We start from the raw sequence: 23,397 nt of genomic DNA, 5'->3' as shown, positions 1-23,397 counted from the left end.
AAAAAATAAAAACCTCCATAAAGTTTAATATATAGTAAATTACTCAAAGAATAATGTTTTTTTTTGTTGATAAAAATAATGTTAGGATAGTTAAAATATAGGGAAAATTATCATTTGCACAAAGACTTTTAAACTATAACTCATCTCAATGAAAAACTTTTTCATGAGTCTATTCTAATTACTCTTATCAAAAGGACAACATTACCCTTCTTCATTTCATTTTTTTCTTCCGTTCCAACATTATTTTTCTCTTGGACCAAAAAAAAACATTATTTTTCTCAAAAACATACACTTAGATGATAAGAATAATTTTTATAAGGTCAATAATTAAGTTACCACACCTCATTATAAAATACTTTTTCACATAGAGATTTATATACATACACATAGATATTCTCACAAGAATAATCTACCAAGAACCAAGAATATTATTATAACGCCCCAATTTGCACCTCTCCAAATCAAGTACGTTACAATGCAGCGAACCTTTAGAAACATAAGTTAAGAAGCTTAACACGGGTTCTAAAGAAACGCAAGGCAAATTTACTAAAACCGAAACTTTAGAAATAGTAAGAGTTGGCGGAAAGCGTATAGCTTAAGGCGAGGTGAAAATAAATATTTTGTTCCTGTTTGTTAAAAATGCAATAACTAGAAACATTTTTAAGTGTAATTTGAAAACATACTAAAGTGAATCAAAACTTAATCAGCAATTTATAACAACTTCTGTCAATCAACAAAGTGGTGGAACCATCATGTTAGAACAATGGAGAATAAGAATCATGAAATTCAAATTGATCTCAAAATACTCAGTTCACACTAAATAAAGATAAAAGGAACATATGGATATCATTACAACAAAACCTTCATCTCAATTTAACAATAACAATTAGAACAGAAGAAATTGAATATATGAGTGCAAATATACCAACAAGTTTTAGGGTGAAAACACCACACCCAGCTCAGTCCCGAATCCTCTCCTCGTGCACAGTACCTGCAAGAGCAACTATAGTAGGGGTGAGCTTTCATCCTCGCTGCTCAAACATCACCCAAGCTAGGTTTGAAAACCAAATAATAATAATAATAGGCGCCAGTTGAATAAAAAGTAAATAAACTGAAATAAGATTTTCCAATGTAAAACCAACTGAAAATCTAAGAGTACCTAGGTAAAAATCCAAACCTGATGACCGGTCTACCTTTAGCCAACTACCACTTCACCGAAGATCTTTGTCCTCCACAACTGGTGAAGAGTAGCGAGTGTCCGTTTACGCTATACCGCCTAGGCGTAATGCCACACCTCAAAGGATGTTAGACATTCTCTAGTCCGTACAGCCCCTCCGGAGGTTTAGGGGATCGAAACCCAAGGAAGTCGCTATGCCCGGTGTTTCTGTACAATCCCGGACGGGTTCGCAGAAGCTGATACTGTGCCTGGTGGAAGATCGGCTATCCTCTTGTTGACCTGCAATAAGGGCGACCGGGAACTTCCGGTCTTTCCTTCTCCGAAGATTAAGTCAGTCTCAGTTGGTTGAATGTAGTTACTAGGGGTAGTTATTATTACCTGACAAACTGGTGGCTGGGCCATATTTATGGCTCAGAGTGGGCTTTCCTCTGCTTGGAAACCGATGTGGGACAATTCCCCTTTGCTGTTACTTCAAACTCCCAGTTTCCTTACACCTTCCAAGACTGTTCCCGGCCCAAGACTGCTATTGAGGTTGGGCCCGGCCCACCCTGCTTATTGGTGGCTACTTCGGGCGGCCTCGGTAATGGTGGAATGCCTGTTGGTTTACGGGCTTGGGAGATTGTTTTATGCACAACCGACTACAAGTCCCCCCAAGTTCCCGTTCAAGACACATCTTGAGTGGGGGCTTGCTAAAATAAGCCCGTAGACCAGTATGTTTCAAGTGGATCCCGCCCATAGTCCCCCCAAGTCCGGACTCAGGACGTGGGTTGAACGGGTGTTACATGTTTATAGGCGAGGGTAACGAACCCTTTCCTCATCCGGTGTTACTACTCGAGTGACGGGGTGTTAACGCCGTCCGTGGTTTATCAAGCCACTTGTTCCGTTTTTAAAGGGATGATATAAATTGCAATACCCCAGCATCCCGGGAACATGTATTCAGGACTTACAATTTCGAGAGGCAATTCTCACATGGTTCCTCCCGGTGACTCTCACTCGAGCTAGGTCTTATGCTGGGTCTTACAATCTCAGTGACTCTCACCCGAGATAGGTCTTATGCTTGGTCTTACGATCTCGGTGATTCTCACCCGAGATAGGTCTTATGCTGGGTCTTATGATCTCTGTGACTCACCCGAGAGAGGTCTTACGATCTCGGTGACTCTCACCCGAGACCGAGATAGGTCTTAGGATCTCGGTGACTCTAACCTGAGATAGGTCTTATGCTTCGTCTTACGATCTCGGTGACTCTCACCGGAGATAGGTCTTATGCTTGGTCTTACGATCTCGGTGACTCTTACCCGAGATAGGTCTTATGCTTGGTGGGTTTGCGCACAGCTGTGGCAGAGGCATTAAATGCATGCTCGCCGGATGTCGCAATATTCCTGAATAACTGTCAAGCAATTAATGTGCGTCGCTTCGCTCTTTCCTTCTTCAAGACGCTACGGCAGTTAAGCTACATGGCGCCATCCTGCGGTTTGATCGGATGGCCAGGGGTGTCTTGTTTTCGGGTAATGGGTTTTTAAATGCGTCGGTTCGTGGATCGAGGTGACTGCTCGCTTACCCCGTATAAATGTTTCCCCCTCCTTTCGTTTTCGTCTTCACTCTTTCACTCCACTCTTCTCTGCTTTCTCTGTGTTTCTGTTTTCTCTGCTGTCCTCTGTGTTTCTCCGTTGTCCTCTTTCTCAGTTTTTCCTGCTTTTTGTCTGCCCACACTACGCCACCACCGAATCCTGCGATTGCGAGGTGTTTTCGGACCTCTGAATTTCCAGTGTTGCTATTGCGTCGAAAATCTGGTAAGGTTTTCTTCATTCTGTTCTGCTGCATTGATGCTTGTATCTGTTGCTTCTGCTTTGGCATTTTCTACGTTTGTGTTGCTTCTATATGTTTTGTTGGGTGAAATTGGGAGTTTTAGGATTCTAGGGCTTTCTGAGTTTAGGCTGTGTTACTCTGCTTTCTTTGCGCTTGCTCCCGGCTGCGCATACTAATAGATCTTAGGGTTTGTTACATTAGGGTAGATGGATTCCCGAAGTACGACCGACTTGAGTGGGGCTAGCACATGCTCTCGGCCGATAGTGGATGACATTGAGAGGATGGACGAGTACATTAGTCGACCATCCCGCCCGAGCTGTCCGCCTACGTCGAGGTCTGAGGTAACTTATGCCGTACCCGCCCGGGACGTTGACTGGTTTGCCGGGTTTTTCATGGCGTCCCGATGACCAGTGTAATCGGCTCTTCGTCGTCTAGGAGGTACATACTGGAGGACGGCACAGTGTGCGATGAACCTGATTGTAGCATGACCCCGGCCGAAATAGAGCAATTTCGGGAAGACTGGGGAATCCCGTCGTCTGTTACCCTCCGCGCGCTATATGAGGATGAATTGGCATGCTGCCCGAAAGATGGCTTCGTCGTTGTGCACAAACATATGTGTAGGAACGGCTTCTCTCTTCCGCTTCCTCAATGCGTGCCATATCTGCTCAGCATGCTTCAACTTGCTCCCGGGCATATTCCCCCAAACCAACGGCGCCAGCTGCTGTCTCTCTGTTGCCTGTACTATCTGTTCGAGATGGGTTGGCCAACTATCAACGAGTTTCGCGCCCTGTATCGCCTTTCATACTCGAAGAAACAAAATTGCCGAGGGTGCGTTTCATTTGCTGCCCGGGAATACTTGCCTCCCGTCACTGACCTCCCGACATCTATGAACAATAACTAGCGTTCAAAGGTCGTGCTTGCCGGCGGACGATGGCAAAGAAACTGTCTGACATATGTTGTGCCCAACCGGTTTAGATATATTCGGGATCAGTCATTCTCACTGTCAGAGATCAAGAAGCGACGCATTGGGCGATTATTTGCAGCCTGACCCTCGGATGAGGATCGAAGCTCGTACAACCTGAACCGGTGGGCTGTCTTGGTTCACTGTGAACTCGGACGTATGCCTGGTGGGGTTCCAAATTAGATTCACTTGTTGCTGTTTTCTCTTGTCCATGGCCTTTTGACTATTGGTACCCAAGATTCTGACTGTTGGTTTTATTTTCAGCTAAAGTGCCTAAGCGTAAACACCGTCCCTCACACCCACGCGACATGGAGTCAGACATGGACTTGCTGAGCGGCCTACTGGGGGTAGGGAAAGTGGCCTCCCGCACCGACGTGAATGTCGCAGACTCTACCGCCCGTGTCTCGGAGGACACTATACTTCTCGAGGTCAACGATGAAGGGTACGGGAAACCAACTGCTGACGCAAAGGAGCTATTGAGGACCGGTGACGTTGTCAACGTCAGTTTGGGCGAGAAGAAAAAGAAACGGTCGTCCAAGAAGTCGAAGTCTCAGCGGGATGAGGGCGTGACGTTGACCGGCATGAGTGTGTTCGGGGCCTCACCACCCCGGAAGAAGCAAAAGGCAGCAGGATCCTTGGTCGGCCCCCCAGTTACTTTGGGTGCTCTTGCTCCTACTCTTCCCCAGATACAAAAGACCCCCATCCGGCAGATACTGGATGAGTATGGGTGCGCCGATGAAAAGTTCGTGCGCAGCATGGTGGGCGATCTTAAGGGAATTGAGCTAGACCGGATCAGGGTGGGGTCTAACACTCCTCAGCAGAACCGGCGATACGCCCGAGAGGCGTTGATGAAGGTAAAGCTTCTTCTTTTTAATGCCCACTTTTATCACTGCGCGGGATGCTAAACTAATTTTATTTATTTTGCTTACAGGCACTCTTTGCTATCTATGCTATTGATGTCAGCGAGGATACTAACGAGATGAAGGAGCGTCTGGCCAGCCTAAACGACCAGATCAGCTATCTCAGGGTCGAGAAGAAGAAGATGGAGAAGGATTTGGAGGCCGAGAGGAAGGAGAAACTCTCGCTGGCCGAAAAGTTCGCCAAACTGAGCCTCCATACCAAAGAACTAGAGGAAAAAGCTAAAAGAGTTCTCGCCTTGGAGTGCGATGTAGACGCTCTTCAGCGGGAGAACGCGAAGCTGCGGTCTAAGCTGAAGGAGAAGGACGACCAGATCGCTGACCTACAAGGCCAAATGCCCGCCCAGGGCGAGCTTGCTGTGGCCAAATTTAAAGAGTCGGACGAGCTCAAAGCGATGCTCAAGGCTGCCCGGGAGGGTGGAATCACCGAAAAGTTCGGCGTCTGGAGCCGCCTTGGATACCTAGACAAGGCCAAGATGACAGCCGACTTGCTCGCTACCCGAGAAGCCAAGGAAAGAGAGGCCAAGTCCAAGGCAGCAACCGAGAAAGAGCCTGAGACAAGGGATCCTTCCGGGAAGGCTGTTGAGGAGGGTGTTGATGGTGATGACAACTTGGCCGAGTCGCACGAGCATGAAGAAGAGGAACCCGGCGACGCATAAGTTGTGATTTAGCTTTTGCTTTTTGGTTTTTCTTGCAAGACAATGGCCTCATGCCTTATCCCGGTGAGAGTACATCCTGGTTGATTTTGTAAATACCCATTGGTGGTATATGCCCGGATGCCGGGTTTTAATATATTATTCTTCGTCAAATTTTATTACTTGCTTCTCTTGTTCTACATATTTGTATTATGCCTATCCCGCTCGGTGTTACTGGGGACTTTAATAACTTCTGCCTCTCGGTTTTACCAGCTCGACAGTGTATTCGACTGACTTATGCCTCCCGGTGGAATATCATCCCGATTGATATTACTTGTGATTTAATTAACTTATGCCTCCCGGTGGATTACCATCCTAAATGATTTACTCGTGATTTAATTGACTTATGCCTCCTGGTGGACTACCATCCTTGGAATTTGAATTTAACTTCCCCATTCTTATATAGTCTTTCAAAACGAATAAAGGCATCCTCCGGGACTATTGTCCTCCCGGGGGCCGCAATAATTACAAATGTAAATTTTAAGGGTGGGTTTCGTTCCCCTTTCACACTGGGTAGAATCTCAGGTGCTCTGTGTTCCAAGGGTGCCCGGTGACTATCCCATCCTGATCCCGGAGAAAGAAAGTTGTTGGACCGACCTCTTCAACTATCTCGTACGGCCCTTCCCAGCTCGGATCCAGGGCTGCCGTCTTGGTCATGATTTTCTTCATTACCCAGTCCCCTAGTCCCAATACCCGGGTCCTGACTTTATTGTTATAGTGGCGTGCAACTCGCTGCTTGTAGACTTGGTTGTGTAAGTCTGCTTGCTCCCTCTTCTCCTCGATGAGGTCAACGTTCAAACGGAGGCCTTCCTCATTGGTTGTGGCGTCAAAATTTTCGACCCTTCCTGATGGTATTGACGTCTCGATTGGCAAAACAGCCTCCGTGCCAAAGGCCATGCTGAAAGGAGTTTCTCCCGTTGCTTCTGTTGCTGTGGTTCTGATTGCCCATAATACCTCCGGCAGTTTTTGTGCCCACAAACCCTTTGCGTCGTCTAACTTCTTCTTCAAGAGCTTTTTAATGATCTTGTTAACCGCCTCCACCTAACCATTGGTCTGCGGGTGTGCCACCGACGCGAAGACATGTCCTTCGTGAATTCAATTAGATGGTTATTATTGAATTGTGCGCCGTTGTCCGTAACGATTGTCTCCGGGACCCCGAATCTGCAATAAATGTTCTTCATCAGGAAGTTTTTCACACACTCGGTGGTTACCTTCCCCAGGGGCTCTGCCTCCACCCATTTCGTGAAATAGTCAACAGCCACTATCACGTACTTGAACTGCCCTGATGTTGTTGGCAGTATCTCGATGAGGTCAAGGCCTCATTGTGCGAAAGGCCAGGGCGATAATAAGATTGACAAAGCGACAGAAGGGGAATGTATCCCGTTAGCGTGCAAATGGCATTTACGACATCTCGCCGACATCTTATCTGCCATGGCTCCCATGTTAGGCCAGAAGAACCCTGTGTGTAGTGCCTTGTGCGCTAACGACCGGGACCCGGAGTGATTCCCGCATACCCCTTCGTGAATTTCTCCCATGATTACTTCTCCTTCTTCCTCTGTCACGCACTTGAGGTTTGAGAAATTGTAACCTCTTCTGTATAGCTCCCCGTTCATTAGTGTGTACCTGGCGCATCTCGATTGTAATTTTCGTGCTTGCCGCCTGTCTTCCAGGCGCACCCCATCCTTCATGAACTTAACTATTGGGTTCATCCATGTTGGCTCCAGGGGTCCCGCCTCGACCATGAATAACTCTGAGATTGTCTTAGTGATACTCGGCTGTCCAAGCACCTCTCTATCCTTGCCTTCTTTCTGCCTTTCCCAGGCCCTTCGGTGGCTAACCAGGCGAGAGCATCTGCATTACTGTTTTTCTTCCGTGGGATGTGGGAGAGAGAGACAGATTTGAAGCGTTGCATGAAGGCTTTTGAAAGTGCTTGGTAGGAGCTCAAATGAGGCTCCTTTGCTTCGAAGCTCCCATTGACTTGATTCACAACCAGCTGTGAATCACTGAACACCTCCACTCTATCCACGCCAATATCTCGGGCGAGTTGAAGTCCCCCAATCAAGGCCTCATACTCTGCTGCATTGTTCGAGGCGTGAAATTGGAACTCTAAGGCATATTCATGCTTGAATCCGTCGAGGGTTTCCAATATTATTCCCGCCCCACATTTCTTTCTTGTCACTGATCCGTCAACAAAAAGCTTCCAAAGTCGTGCCAGCGGTTCCTCGATGTACTTATCCTTGCCTTCTCCGGGACACTTTTCCTCCCGGCCGGCCTGGGAGGATTCGCCAACGAATTCCGTAAGGGCGGGCTTCGATGATTCTCCCGTGACTTTCATAGGCGTGAGCTCAACTGACTCTCCCACAACTTTCATGGGTGTGAGTTTAGATATAAAGTCAGCTGCTGCTTGGCCCTTGACTGCCACTCTCGGCCGGTAATGGATGTCAAATTCCCCCAATTCAATTGCCCATTTCACCAACCTTCCGCTGATTTCTGGCTTTTGCATGATCTGCCTTAGGGGTGGTTGGTGTAAACGGTTATCGAGTACGCCTAGAAATAGTGCTTGAGCCTTCTAGCGGTTACAATAAAGTCAGAGCTAATTTCTCGACGTCCGGGTACCTGCTCTCTGCAGGTGTGAATCCCTTCCTGGCGTAAAATACAGCGTGCTCGATGTCGGACTCTTTTCTTATCAAGATCGAGCTAACTGCTGACACTGATGCGGCGATATACAGATAAAGCATCTCGCTCGGGATAGGCTTTGACAGAACCGGTGCAGTCATGAGGTACGCCTTTATCTGCTTGAAGGCCTCCTCCTGCTCGGATCCCCATACTATCTCCTTACATCTCTGGTCTCTTAACAAACGGAAGAAGGGGGCACACTTGTCCGTGAGTCGTGATACAAACCTAGCCAGTGCGACAACCTTCTCGGCCAACGATTGCACTTGGTTCCTCGACGTGGGTCTTTCCATATCTAAGATGGCCCTGACTTTCTCTGGGTTGGCTGCAATTCCCCTCCGGCTGACTATGTGGCCCAAGAATTTCCCTTTGACGACCCCGAAGACGCATTTCTGAGGGTTCAATCTCATCCCGAACCTCAGTATGACCTCGAAGAATTTCTCTAGATGCCCTACATGCTCCTTGGCTTTTAGACTTTTGACCAGCATGTCATCGACATATACTTCCATTATCTTCCCGAGGTACTCGGCGAACATGACATTCATCAGCCGTTGATAAGTGGCTCCCGCATTTTTTAATCCGAAAGGCATTACCTTATAGCAGTACAGGCCCTTGTCGGTCGTGAAGGCCGTGTGCTCCTCATCCCTTGGATCCATTTGGATCTGGTTATAGCCCGCGTAAGCGTCCATAAAGCTCAGCAATTCGAACCCCAACGTGGAGTCCACCAGTTGATCTATGCGTGGAAGCGGGAAGCTATCTTTTGGACATGCTCTGTTGAGATTTGAATAGTCCACGCACATTCTCCACTTTCATGTTGACTTTTTTGGGACCATGACCACATTGGCTAACCATTAGGGGTATCTAGCCTCCCTAATGAACCTGATATCCATCAGCTTTTGAACCTCCCCCCCTCATGGCTTCATACTTCTCCAGCTTGAACGTTCTTCGCTTTTGCCGCACGGGAGGGAATCCTTTCTAGATTCCTAGCTTATGTGTTACTATTCCACTTGATATCCCGGGCATGTCCTTATATGTCCAAGCGAATGCCCCACTGTTTCTTTTCAGGAAATCTATCAAGGCCGCTCGCACCCTGGGTGCATGTCCTGTCCCAATTGTCAACTTCCGCTCCGGGAACTCGTCAGAGATTGATACCGCTTCCGTTTTTTCCACTGACCCAGGACGCTCCTCATCCAAGTCGATATCATCTCTGGGATCAATATAAGGATCCGAGGAGGATGTTGTGGCTGGGCTCGCTGACAGTAACCTCTGACCTTTTCCTTCCGGTATCTATCGCATAGCAGCTCCTTGCCGCCCCCTGGTCCCCCCAGACCGTAATGATTCATGTTGAAGTTGGGAGCTTCATTACCAACATATGACCAGCCACGAAGGACTTTAGCTTCCACAAAGCGGGCCTACCCAAGATTCCGTTGTAAGACGACTCACAGTCCACAATGATGAATTCTATTACCGCTCGGGCAACTCCCTCCCGGCCTTCCATGCTTACTCTGAAACTGTTCGAGCCGCTGAACAACATCGCCCGAGAAACTAATCAATGGCTCATGGTTTTGTATCAACTTATTGCTTCCTCGATGTAATCATTTCCAAGCATTCCTGAATAATACGTTGACTGAGGCTCCCGTATCAACGAGGATCTTCTTTGTGATATAGTGATCGAGCTGCAGCGTTATCAGGAACGGATCCTCGTGCGGCCTTATTCCCTCCTCTTCCTCTTCCAGGAAGGTAACGGACTTCCAACCTGTGGTTACCCATTGGCTATTGCTGCTTCCAAAGGCATAGACCTCCCGGCCGTCCCTCTGTCCCATGCACTATCTTTTTGCCTTGTTCCTCCTGTTATCTATACGAGACCCGCCATGGATTGTGTTGATTGTCTCATATACTTCAATTGCCCCAACGTGCCTAGGCCCGGGCACATACTGCTGCAATTTTCCTTCTTGCACCCGGCGCTCTACCGTTTTTTTCAATTCTATGCAGCTGTTGATGTTATGACTTGCCTCCCCGTGATACGCATAAAATTTTTTGGTATCTTCCTTGGTGAGCCGAGATGGGGGAAATATTCGGGCCGGGGGAGGCGGTATGACCGATTTATTCTCGTTCCATATCGCCTCATAGGTGGCGTTGAGCGTTGAAAAATGCTCCTCACCTGCCGGTATCGTTTTCGCGTACCCGGTATCTTGGTAGGGTCCTTTTGCCTTCCTTTGCGTGTTATGCTGTTTCCTTGCTTTCACCCAGCTTCTCTCCTTGTGCCTCTTTCCAGCTGGGTGCGAGTTCGACTCTTGCTCCCCCGTCCAAGCCCTTATCTCTTGGATCACTTGTACCGGCGATCCTCCTTCCCCTCCGACCTTTCGCTTCCCGGCCGAGATCCCTCCATATGTATCATGGTCTGCTTGTGCATGCCTGACCGCCATTTCCATAAGCTCATCGTAGCCTTGTGGACATTCGATTTTTACTACATACATAAATTTCCCGAGAAGCAGTCCTTGAATGAACGCTTCTTCTGCCACTTTCTTGTCAAAGTTCCTGACTCTGGCCGTTGCACCTTGCCATCTATTCACAAAAGCTTTCAACCCCTCACCCCTATCTTGCTTTACTTTGAACAACTGGGTGGTGTTCTGTCCGTCCGTTCGTAAAATGAATCTATTGACGAACCTGTCTGCCAGTTCCTGGAAGCAATCGACCGAGTTCGACGGGAGCTCATAGAACCATAGAACCAACTTAGTGCTTCCCCTACTAAGGTTTCCTGGAACATATTGCAACATATTGCATCCGGGTACCCTTTAGCGTTCGTGTGAGACTTGAAACTATCGAGGAAGAGATGGGGGTCTCGATCCCTATTGTAACTAAGTTTCAGTGGCTTGGCTGCGCTTGGTCTAACGGACCGGGTGATCGCTCTCGTCAACTGTCCCCCCCTTTCTTCGAAACTCGCGCGAGTTGGGTTACGCGTCCCCCTTCTCTCGGCATCCGTGATTCTTTCAGCCAAACTCGCCACGCTATCCCGGATAGCTCTTAGGGTTTCTTCCATCTCTCCTTGCCTTCCATCTTGGACTTGCGGGATTGGCTCGGGCAAGGGCAGCGGTCCCTCATCCTGCATTTCATCCGGGAACAAGTTCGTTCCTATATGCACGGTCCTACGGCCGCCCCCCTCCGGAGTGCCGGTCTGCTGTGACGTGACCGCCCAATCCAACTCCCCCGCTCGGTCTAATGCCTCCCGATGCTCCACTCCCCGGGCCAGCGCACTCATGAGCGTGGCATTATCCCTTTCCAACCTGCGCTCGCGCCTGGAGGCTTCCACTCGATCGTGGGCATTTTGATGTTCCAGCCGAGTGATTTGGGCCCTCATATTTTCCAACATTTTGGCTATTTCTTAAGGATTGAGATCCCGCGACACATGCTCGGGTGTTTCATCCCTCAGGGTTCTCCCAGTAATTCTCGAACTTCCCCTTGCAGCTTCCGAGGTCTTACTTAATATTACCTCCCTCTCCTGGTCTTTCTGCTCGGATAACTCAGCCATCGAGTCACGCTGGCTTTTGTAAAGATTCCCACAGACGGCGCCAAATGTTTCTGTACAATCCCGGACGGGTTTGTAGAAGCTGATACTGTGCCTGGTGGAAGGTCGGCTATCCTCTTGCTGACCTGCAATAACATGGGCGACCGAGAACTTCCGGTCTTTCCTTCTCCGAAGATTAAGTCAGTCTCAGTTGGTTGAATGCAGTTATTAGGGGTAGTTATTATTACCTGACAAACTGGTGGCTTGGCCATATTTATGGCTCAGAGTGGGCTTTCCTCTGCTTGGAAACCGATGTGGGACAATTCCCCTTTGCTGTTACTTCAAACACCCAGTTTCCTTACACCTTCCAAGACTGTTCCCGGCCCAAGACTGCAATTGAGGTTGGGCCCGGCCCACCCTGCTTATTGGTGGGTACTTCGTAGCGGCCTCGGTAATGGTGGAATGCCTGCTGGTTTATGGGCTTGGGAGGTTGTTTTATGCACAACCGACTACACCCCGCTCACTCTCAAGTCATCTCATAAACTCATGCTTTAAATCATAATCCATTTTTCAAATAGTAAAGCAGTGTATAAAACACTAACTAGGGTGAAGGCTCCCTACCTCAAATCATTTAGCAACAGCAAGATAGCAACGTACATAATGCTCCAATACTAGTCCTTCATCATTGTTAACAACCTGGTCCTCCATTGATAGCAGCCCATAACACTTGTCCAAATTCCTAAAATAACATACATCGCAGATTGTCACTTCATGTACCATTTTCTGTGTAAACCTTTCCAATGTCTAAACACTTAAGTCACTCATAAGAACCAGTACCGAGTACATGTCAAGAACTAGGATTAAAATGAGGTTTCCCACGAATTTACAGCTCTTAAAATTGGGGATTCACTAGACAAGATTGGAACCAAATGAACTAGAACAAATATAAGAATGAAGGAGCTGTTCATATTTGCAAAATCATTAAAAACTCAGTTCTTGACCAATGAGTATGAAACTTTCCAGATTCAAAGGTAACATATCAAAATTTCAAGCAAAACGGAGTTCATGATGTATGGGAAAAGATTAAAGCACATAGACTGAACTGCCAGCTTTTCTGAAAATTTGCAGCAGCATATACTTGGTTAAAACTGTCACCAATGATTCATCTCATGTCCAAATGACATGAAATCAGTCTTGAAACAAGCTTTTGGATGTCTATTGTCAAATGGATCATGTCAAAATCAAGAATAAGCAATAATAGGCAACATCTTGACAGATTAGTCTACAATGAGGAACTTCAAGAAAGAATTGAAAAGGAAGCAAGGTTCTATACAACACCCAACAATGGGAAATAATAATACGTGTAATCGGAGTGCAGAGGCAAAGGGTATGATGTAGCATAATACTAATCAAACATGACATGACCAGCAGAAAGAAGAAAAGGAATTCAATCGGTTTAGTTTAACTTACCGATTGTCACTCTTCGGACTGTAGGCTCATAGGTAGAGGAAGACTCCAAGAAAGGAACTCGAATGATAACCCAAGACATGGAGAAACTGAACTTAAAGGAGAAAGAAGCATAAAACTTGAATTAGAATCAGAATTGAAATTATATCTCAAAACAGAATTTCCCCGAACAGCAGATGGTTTTACCTCAATTCAGGACAATCTAACCGTTGGATCATCGTCAAATTTTGGCACAAGATAGTAGACACGAATCCGAGAAACTTTCATGAAGACATCATACTGAAATAAAGAACCTAACATGCAGCTTCTGGCCGTCGAAGATGACTGACGGAAATAGATTCAAAGCTGGAATCACCCGTGTAGCTTCCTCAATTGTCTTTTCAATTTGATAGGATTCTGATGAGATGTAGTGTGTTCCTTATCATATACAAGTCTCTGAGGGATTTTCTTAAACTAAGGTGGAATGAAGAGATATTTGGTTCTATAGGTTAAAGAAGACAGAACAAGGTCGGTCCGGGTGAAGGCGGTGGTGAAGTCGGTGACTTGCCACTTTGTTGAACTGAACTTAATGTCTACGCTGATCTAGAATATAGGCAATGCTGAAATTTACTAAATCACCCTTGCTCTTACTAATCCGCAACTTTTGTCGTACAACTTCATTTTACGAACTAGTTGCTATATATCACTTTCAGGTGTCCTCGAGAACAAGGTAATTTCTTATTTACGTCACTAAAATTTCAAGGGTCTCACAATTATGGTCAAAAGAACCTTAAAAATAAGCATTTAAATAGGAAAACAACCTTGTTTTCCCTTACCTACCTATAAACAGTTGGCGATCAAGCTCATATATTTTAAAACAAACAAAAACATAATTTTTAAATCATCATCATCAAAATGACCATAAATAATTGGGTCTCAAAGTGAATTTTGGTGAGATTTTACTCACCTAATTAATCTCGTTGCGTCTTCAACAAAACAAAAGAGCCAAGTCAAATCACACTTCACAAATCACCTAGAATTACACAATTAATAACCTTAGTAACCAAAGTACTATAGGATGTCAAAACACCCTTAAACTAAACCTTAGCCCAAAGGAGGAGGACAACCTTCCAAGGTCATCGAATTTAACGACCCAAAACTGCTGCTTCTAAATTCCCAAAACAGAAACTCAAAACCTTATAATACAAGTCTAAGATTAACCAAAAAGTCCTAGTTGCTCAAAACCTAGATTTTCCACATCTCAACAAGCTCACAACAACAAGAGTTAGCTAACCATAGAAACCTAAAGCTTCAAACACTACCGGACACGCTACCACGTGCCACCACAGACGGCGACGAGTGGGTCCCACGCGCCACGTACCCCGAAACCTCTGAATTTGAGCAAACTCAAAACAACAAACTTGAAACTTGAAGCAAGGTGAGCAACTTTAATACCTGAAGATTCAACCAGTTCGGCAGGAATCGGTCGGAAAGTGCCTTACAACACCACCCCGAATACAAACTTCAAACCTGCAAATCCGGCGCCCAAACTTGATCTTTAGGTCACCAAAGAGGTATAAACATCTCTAGAGGAAGAACAAGAGCAAGACTCACCTAACTTTGACCGAAATCGTCGGATTTCAGGTGAGACCGCAGTAGCTTCGCTGCTTTGTGGCGGCTTTTAGACGGCGAGACGGCGAGCGACACTGCTCCAGGAATGGAGAGGAGGTTCGTGTGAACCAAACGGGACCGGTGGCGCCTCGAATGGTGGCCGGACAACTGAGTTCTATGTCGACAAAGTAGAGGGCGCGCTGGAGCTCGAGAGAGAGGTGAGGGAAAGTGAGGCTGATTTAGGGTTTCCAAAAATAAAACCCACCACTTTCTATTTATATAATTTTCAAAATCAGAAACTAACTTCCTTTAACCGTAATTTTTTCATACGACATCCGTTTTACGCGTGCCATGTGTCTACGAACTCGTATCGTCATGCTCTACAACTTTCGTGAAGGAAGTTTCTTAAGAAACCCAACGAATAAAAAGTCAACTCTATGACCCTTAAAGAAAATAGAACCTTTTCGGGTAACTTATGCGTCCAAACACTTCCACTCTTCCTTCGAACCTTAAAAACCCCACTAACTTCTAACTCGAAAATTTCCAAATAATATTAGAAACTAATATCCAATTTCCAGGGTATTACCAATTACTGAGGGTCGGTAACTGAGTTTCTATGGGTTAGAAACTAGGTTCTCGTGACCAGTCACTAGAGTAACTCAGTTATTGGGGTCCATAAACTAAGTTTATGGGGTCGGTGACTTAGTTTTGATGACCAGTCACCAGAGTAACTGAGTTTCTGGGGTCAGTTCTGACGACCGGTCGTAAAGTAATTCTGTTGTTAGAGGTCGAAAACTCAGTTTATGGAGGCCAGTAACTCAGTTTTTGGGGGGTAAGCAACTCAGGTTCGACGACTAGTGACCGAATTCGGATGATTGGAGAAAATCTGGCTGTCGGTGACCAGAGTCCGGTGAACCTCCGACAAAGTCTTCTCTCTTTTTCCATTTTCTCTCTCTATGAATGTTTAAGAGGTGAGGGCAAAATAATTTTAAAATAATATAATTTGGTAAAATTTTAGTAAAAATTTATCATTGGGGCACAAAAAAAAAGTTACCTTACAGATAAATTCTTGCATGGGGCACTCTCACCGTGTGGATAGTTGGATACTACGAGCACTTATAAAAAGCCGTCACGTAATACTTTTTTACATGTCATCGTTGCTGAAAAAAGCTCCAAATTCTCACATCTCACAATCTCAGACTCAATATCTCGCCCGAGTTGTAAGTGAATATAACGACCGGTTTGAAAATGGGCCTATAAAATATGGGCTGATCGGGACTCTAATTGAAAAGGAGGGGTTTTAAAAGGTTTTCCTTAGAGAGAGAAGGGGGCGTCGACGTTTTGAGAGAGAAACCCTAAAAAGAAGAAATCCCCAAATCGGAGCAATGGCAATCGCAAGGACTGGAGTATACGTGGACGACTATCTGGAATGTAAGCCCCTCTCCTTCCTTATTAATTGATTTGAAATTCTGAATTTGAATTTGAGTTTTGGTTTTGTAAAAAAGACGCAAGTACGTTGCCTGCTGAGCTGCAGAGGCTCCTCAATACTATTCGAGAACTTGACGAACGCTCTCAATGTAAGTCTTATCTTTTTGCTCTCAAATTTCTATTTGGGAGCAAATTGCTGAATATTTTCATATGTTAAGCGATGATACACCAGACAAGGCAGCAGACGAAGCATTGCTTGGGATTCTCACAGAAATGGAACATGGAAGAAGACGAGGCCGCCATTGAAAAAATGCGCAAAGAAATCGAAGTCAATCAGGAGAATGCTGTCAGTCTCTGTACCGAGAAGGTTTTGCTCGCTAAACAAGCTTATGACCTGGTCTGCTTCTTCTTCTTCTTTTTCTCCCTTTTTGTTGCTTCACATCTCTAATCAGAACTTACATGGCTCGTGTCCCAGATAGATAGTCATGTGAAACGTCTCGACGAGGATCTTAACCACTTTGCAGAAGATCTAAAGCAAGGTATACTGTTTGAAGGGTTTCAACCATTCCATCAGTTTTGTAAACAAGGTTACATGCATATGTGTTCCAGTTAATTAGAATATTAGATCACTATAAGTGAAATAGACAATGGCGCGAAACAAGGTAGAAACGTTAATGAGACTATCAACAACGTAACTCAAGTGAACTCCGCTAAGCCACCATGTTCAGCAAAACCAGATTTCGTACATGAGCAGTATAATTCAAAGTCAAAGCCATCAATAGAGTGTAGATAAAAATATGTTCAGGATGGACAAATTTCAGAATGCTTGTTTTGTTCACTACATGCTGCCACTTTGAACCTTAATATGAAGAACTAATGCGGTTCCATGATATATCAGCCGCTTCATACATCACTCGTGTTGTTTTGAGGATGCTTTTCTTGAAAGCAATGCATAAGAAAGCTAACTTTTTCTGTGTTTTTACTTCTCTCAGAAGGAAAAATATCACCCAATGAACCAGCAATTCTTCCTCCATTACCCATTGTGCCCAAAACTGAAAAGCGCAAGCCCATTTATGTAACACTTCAACCAAAAAGGTTTGATTATAGGGATAGGGAATGGGATCGAGAGCGTGACAGGGACTTCGAGCTCATGCCACCCCCAGGAAGCCACAAAAAGGAATATGCTATTCCCATGGATACTGATCAACCGATTGATCCAAATGAACCTACCTACTGTGTTTGCCATCAGGTTCTTCTTTTACAGTTCTGTTGTTCTCTGTTTCAGCTATCATTTGATGATTATGTACAGTTACTTAAATGCCTGCTGCATGTATTGAAGTAGTAATTGTCATGATTTCTTCAGGTGTCTTTTGGAGATATGATTGCCTGTGACAATGAGAATGTAAGTCCTTTTTGCTCCATTCTTGTTCTTATTTTTGGGTTAGTCATCTTTTACGATAGATTGATCAGTTTAGCTTTAGAACTTGTATGAGTAGCTATAGAAGTTCTGGTTATGTGTACATATAGTAGACTGTGGTCTAGAAATTTTGACGTTTGGAGGGGTATCTTTGTCCTAAAATGAGCCATATAAACATAAAATGAATACATTGCTGGGATATATAATAGCAAAGCTAGGTTCATAGTTGATTATTTGATTAAATTCAAGTCTTAATAGATCAACAGTAGGTTGTAATTTTCAAGTAAATCCACATCATTGAACTATGGAACCACTTCTTATTTTAGGACTAGTACTGTGAGAAAGAATATTGGTGTTTTTTTGCTTCCTGTATAAACTGTCCTCATTTGGATTTGGATTTTGATGTTGTTAACCTTTGCTTAGTGGTTCTCATGCCATTTCGTATCTTTAGGAGTAGTGTTCTGAGAAAGAACATGTTGCATTAATATGTAGCTCAGAGATTCTCACGCAATTTGCTAAATATTTTTGTTTTTTTGTTTGTCAATTATATTTCTTGACAGTGCCAAGGAGGCGAATGGTTTCATTACGCATGTGTTGGGCTCACACCAGAGACGAGATTCAAAGGAAAGTGGTATTGTCCAACATGCAGACAACAGCCATAAGGTTAATAGTTAGTTATATAAACCTAATGTATGAATCGAGTTGCCTTAAGAAACTATAGTTGGTTTCCAAGTATTACTTTCTTATAAGAAAGATGTGACTTCATTCTATAGGGTTAGAATAGTAACAGACTTGTGATGTACTAAAATTTTTACTTGCATGTATCTATTTATATTCTCATCTGTCTCCCAAAAAAGTTCACCACACTCCCCTTTTCCTATTTTGTGCAGCACTCTGAAATTTTTCCTGGAATTGTTTGGGTAGGTTATAGCTACCTAAACTCGAGTGAATTTCCGTAATTTCTTGAGCCCTTAGCCTCTTGACATAAGTTTATGGTCGGCAAATTGGTTGAAATTTTGTTTTGTTTAATTGAGATTTAAATGTGTTTTTCCTTTTGTCTCAGGGTGGGATGTTAATGGCCCATGGTTGTCTTGTCTGTATATACCCCTGTGCACCTAACTGGCTAACTGTGGGGAACCATTCAACGATCTGGAATGGATTGTGACGTTTGGGTTTTTCCTTTGTTTTCTTCTGTTTCAATTTTTTGATGCATTTCAAGAGCGGGAAATACACCAAGTATGAACCGCGCGCTAAATGAATTGAATAATTGTTAAGGTTTTATTTGGATTGACCAAATTAGCTTTTGAACCCCTTGTTGGTGGTGTTTGGTGGATTCAGTTGCTATACACATTTGTATGATATACATCAAGCGGTGAGCTGTCCGATCGTTTAACAATTTAAAATTTAAGACGATCGGACGGCTCACGATTTAATGTATGTTATACACGTATAATAAAAAAATCTGTGTTTAGTATCTCAGAACTTTATTGCACAATTATATGCAGAATCATGTTTATATTTGTTAGAAATTCATATGCAAGGCAGCTGAGAAATTCATATGTAGGGCAAGCGAGAAGTGAACGTATGACATAAGCGGACAAATCAAGATTTTGAATATGCTCATTTAATACTAATTTAACACTTAATCACCCATTTCATTGTCATCGTTGACACAACTTAAAATGATCATATTTAAATGTAGGGTAACTCAATCTGTGTAGAAATGAACAAATTTTAACAAATCATAATAAAAATATATTTTTAAATCTAGAGAGAGAGATCATTCCACCCTTATCCCTTAAACATGCATTGATGTATAAAGAGAGGAAGAGAGAAAGAAATGGAAGATAGAGAAGACTTTATCAGAACCTCATCAGACTCCAATCACCGGTCGTCGCCAGAATCATGTCGGATTTTCTGATGTCATCGGAATTTCACTGGACCCTCACCGAATCTATATTTTCAAAAGTCTTTTACTGGGAAAAACCGAAAAAGGAAAATTTCGAAATGTGCGGATTGACGAAGTAGATAGAGGGGTATTACCGTCCATTGAAAATGGGATGGCGGTGGAATTTGGAGGAATGATTTGAAATTGGGAAATTCAATAAGACAGCGACAGACATGAGCCCCAAACCCAAGGACGAAGGAATTGAGCTCGTAAACCCAAGGAATTAACCTCCCTCTCTTCTCTGTCCCGAATTCAACCCAAGATCGGATTCATTCAAGAAGCTCCCACTGGTAAGTTCTTGCTCTTGATTCTCTTCTTTAATTTCGTTTGATTTGTGTCAAATCTGAGATACCCATTACGCTTTCTGTGTTTATTGCATCAAAAGACTTGGAGATTAGTTTGATTGCTATGAAAGAAACCAACGTTACTCCTCAGTCTTTGAAATTAGAGGACTTTTCGCCTTGCAAGACATGGGCTTTGCATTTCTTGCTTTCCGGATCTTGAATACTTATATGTTCTTCTGCAATACTTATATATTTTCTTGAAAATGAATTTAGGTCATTAATGGGTAGAAATTTAGCCCCAGTAGTACAGAGAGAATTGGAAAATCTTCAGAAAGATGCTGATAGTCGTAGATCAGCAATGAAAGCACTCAAGTCGTATGTGAAAGATTTGGACTCCAAGGCAATCCCTGTGTTTCTTGCCCAAGTTTCCCAGTCTAAAGAAACTGGTCCTTTGAATGGGGAATGCACCATTTCGCTCTATGAAGTTCTTGCTCGTGTTCATGGCGTCAAAATCGTCCCTCTCATAAGCAACATCATGGAAACCATAATCAAGACTCTAGCTTCGAGTGCAGGGTCTTTCCCTCTTCAACAAGCATGCTCAAAAGTGGTTCCGGCCATCGCTAGATATGGGATTGATCCTACCACCCCTGAAGACAAGAAGAGGCATATTATTCATTCACTATGTAATCCCCTCGCAGATTCCCTCTTGGGTTCTCAAGAGAGCTTGACTTCTGGAGCTGCCCTTTGCTTAAAGGCTCTTGTGGACTCAGATAATTGGCGTTTTGCTTCAGATGAGATGGTTAATAAGGTTTGTCAGAATGTTTCTGGCGCTTTGGAGGAGAAATCTACTCAGTCAAATGCACACATGGGTCTGGTCATGTCTCTTGCAAAGCGCAATGCTATAATAGTTGAACCATATGCTAGGTTGTTGATACATGCTGGACTGCAGATATTGAACAATGGTTTAATAGAGGGGAATTCTCAGAAACGTTTGGAAGCTATTCAAATGGTGAACTTCTTGATGAAATGCTTAGACCCTTGGAGCATTTTATCTGAGCTTGAGTTGGTAATTGAAGAAATGAACAAGAGTCAGTCAGATCAGATGGCTTACGTAGCAGGGGCTGCCTTTGAAGCTCTGCAAACTGCAAGGAGGATAGCTGCAGATAAAGGCCCAAAACTTGAAAAGGCTCATTCAGTCAGTGGCTCAAACTTTAGTAGGAGGCGGAATTTATCTAGTGCTGGTGATCAGTCCCCTGCATCAGTGTCACCTGAGTCACAGACCCTGGATTCCTTCATAGGATATGATTCATGGGTTGATTCACCTATTGCAGCGGGGCAGGTTTCTCACATCTCAAATTATGATTGTAGGAGTGTCAATCGGAAACTTTGGAGTCATGAGCGTGGAGGAGTTGATGTGTCTCTCAAGGATGGTTTGTTCTCAGGGATTTCTAGCGAAAATGGCTACTCTAATGCACCTTCAGACTTGGGGAATAATCAGTTCATGAACAGCAAAGTTGAATGCACAGAAGAATTTTCAGGTTTCTTTCAAAGAAATTCAAGTAATAGAGTATCAAGAAGTGCCACAACCAGTCCCCTGGTAAGTTTAGTAGAATTTGGTGTCTGTTCCTAAAATTTTAATTTATCTTATATTTTAATATCAAAGATTCATTGGATGAGATAATTGAGATGGGCTTACTAGCTGTATCAAACTAGTTTATAGTGTATCAGTCATAAGGTGATCTGAAAATTATGCTAGGAAGATGGCGGTGATAATCTCTGCTGGCTGGCTTGCAACATCAGAACAGGTTGCCCAAGGGGCCTTCTGCCTAATTATTGGCAACTTATATGCGCTTAAATTCCATAATCTGAAATCCCAAGACTGCAAATCTTGGGATGGTATTGAATTATAATAATCTTGCTGTTTATTCTTGCTGTCCACTGAAGCTTTAACTAAACTTGCAAACCTTTTGATGTTTTTGTTTATTTATTCGGTATGTATTCTGACAACTATATGTTTGTTGTGCTTCAGAGGTCACGAACTCCAATTGCTGTTGATAATATCATCTTCAAAACTCCGAGGAGGCTCGTTCATTCTCTTCAAGATCCAAATAATGTCAACTCAGACATCTCTGAGAAACTAACTAGAGGATTTAGGAGTTTAGCCTTGAGTGAAGATTGCAGCCCAAATGGCAGGTACAAACAAAATGTTCACTCACATGGTGCGACTTATGATTGCAATGGTAGCTTTTGTGATGGTGGTTATGAGCAGTTCCAATGTGGCCCTGCTGAATCTGTATCATCAACAGATGGTATACCTGAAGAAGGTGACTTGCACGTTTTTCAAGATGTCGTTCCTAAAATAGAATCAGAAATTCAAGATTCTAGCATCAGAAAACCCCTTCGCAATGTTGCCATAAAATTGTTCTGTGGCCTTTCTTTTGCAGTACTTGCAGTAGTTGTTCCGTTAGCTTTGATTACAAATCAAGGTCCAGGTTATGAAAGTTATCATCTTGTCCCAACTTAGTGTCTAGATAAAATAAAACAATGGTAGGAACCAGCTGGTTTCTGTTGTAATACTAGAATTTGACAATCCGAACTAGATGTGGATGCTGAATGTGTTTGTTTTTAGCAGTTTAAGAACAAGGTTATTGAGATGATGTTTAGTTGTTTATTATTTACTTGTATCTTGCCAAACTTTACCAATCAAGTCTCATGTATGGTCAATGATGTGTTTTAAAATGTTACTCGCAAGCGCACGAATCAGTTGCAGCACAAATATGTAAGAACGAGGTCGAATCCACAGGGAATGTATGAAAATAGGAAAAACTAATCGAATCTAAATTAATTTAACACTAACCTAGTTGAATGAAAGTTGATGGTGAAATAGCTAAGACAAATAAAATAGATAAAAAATTACCTTGATGACGAAGTAACTAAGGCATCGGATTCCACCACATTACTTGATAAATCTCTAAATATTATCTACTAATTCCCGAATTAGGAGTAGCAATCTAGAAATCAATCTACAGCTTTCTCAAGATTTAACAATGAAGCACACATGAAATATATCTAAAGTAGACTCTTCTTCGCTTCTTAATTATGAACATCAAAACATCACATGTACACAAACTTATTGAAACTACAAAAGATCAAAGTGTTTACAAAACATCAAATGTGAAACAAGCTCATTTGAATGACAAGAGATTAAAGGAGTTCATATTAAATATTTTACAAAACCAAGCATGGATTAATAAAACTGACTTCCAAACTACCAAAAATGCATGACATTAGAGGTGAAAAGAACAAGGATTTTATTAATGCATTTTGAAGCAAGAGTCATAGGCATGGATAACATAACTATGGGAATTGTAGATAATTAAAAGAAACTTATTTCATAATGTGGTTTCCTCCTTAACCTTAGTTAAGGAAATTAGCTAGACATAGTACAAATTGAAAACATATTTAAAACAATACAAAACATCATACAAAAAGTAGCTAAAGAAGAGAAGAACTAAGAGCAACAATGTGT

The 23,397-nt window shown here is 43.5% G+C and overlaps 2 protein-coding genes and 1 non-coding gene across 5 annotated transcripts; 2 read left to right on the top strand and 1 right to left on the bottom strand.

Moving 5' to 3' along the window:
- Nucleotides 1–810: 810 nt before the first annotated feature.
- Nucleotides 811–13,762, bottom strand: LOC101291962. 3 transcript variants are annotated; one of them, XR_183766.1, is made up of 4 exons: nt 13,388–13,762; nt 13,205–13,290; nt 12,356–12,473; nt 811–1,003 (listed from the first exon to the last, which is right to left on the bottom strand). It is a non-coding gene; the product is annotated as an uncharacterized LOC101291962 (transcript). The 3 variants fall into 3 exon arrangements; XR_183767.1 differs by lacking the exon at nt 811–1,003 and adding an exon at nt 1,414–1,486; XR_183765.1 differs by lacking the exon at nt 811–1,003 and having other exon boundaries at nt 12,307–12,473.
- Nucleotides 13,763–16,079: 2,317 nt separating this feature from the next.
- On the top strand, nt 16,080–18,857 carry LOC101291667 (PHD finger protein ING2-like). Its single transcript, XM_004288373.1, has 9 exons — nt 16,080–16,222; nt 16,297–16,368; nt 16,438–16,616; nt 16,695–16,758; nt 17,212–17,468; nt 17,583–17,621; nt 18,197–18,267; nt 18,527–18,591; nt 18,700–18,857. Exons 1-8 carry the CDS (start codon nt 16,177–16,179, stop codon nt 18,558–18,560), a joined length of 762 nt encoding a protein of 253 aa, XP_004288421.1. The 5' UTR covers nt 16,080–16,176; the 3' UTR covers nt 18,561–18,591; nt 18,700–18,857.
- A 919-nt stretch (nt 18,858–19,776) lies between these two features.
- LOC101310650 lies at nt 19,777–22,392 on the top strand. Its single transcript, XM_004289412.1, has 3 exons — nt 19,777–19,874; nt 20,142–21,465; nt 21,898–22,392. Exons 2-3 carry the CDS (start codon nt 20,149–20,151, stop codon nt 22,390–22,392), a joined length of 1,812 nt encoding a protein of 603 aa, XP_004289460.1. The 5' UTR covers nt 19,777–19,874; nt 20,142–20,148.
- Nucleotides 22,393–23,397: the final 1,005 nt, after the last annotated feature.

The sequence above is a fragment of the Fragaria vesca genome, linkage group LG1 (genome assembly GCF_000184155.1).
Source record: "Fragaria vesca subsp. vesca linkage group LG1, FraVesHawaii_1.0, whole genome shotgun sequence".
NCBI lineage: Eukaryota > Viridiplantae > Streptophyta > Magnoliopsida > Rosales > Rosaceae > Fragaria > Fragaria vesca.
Note: the sequence above shows the minus strand (reverse complement) of the source record. Positions and strands in the feature narration are given on the sequence as shown.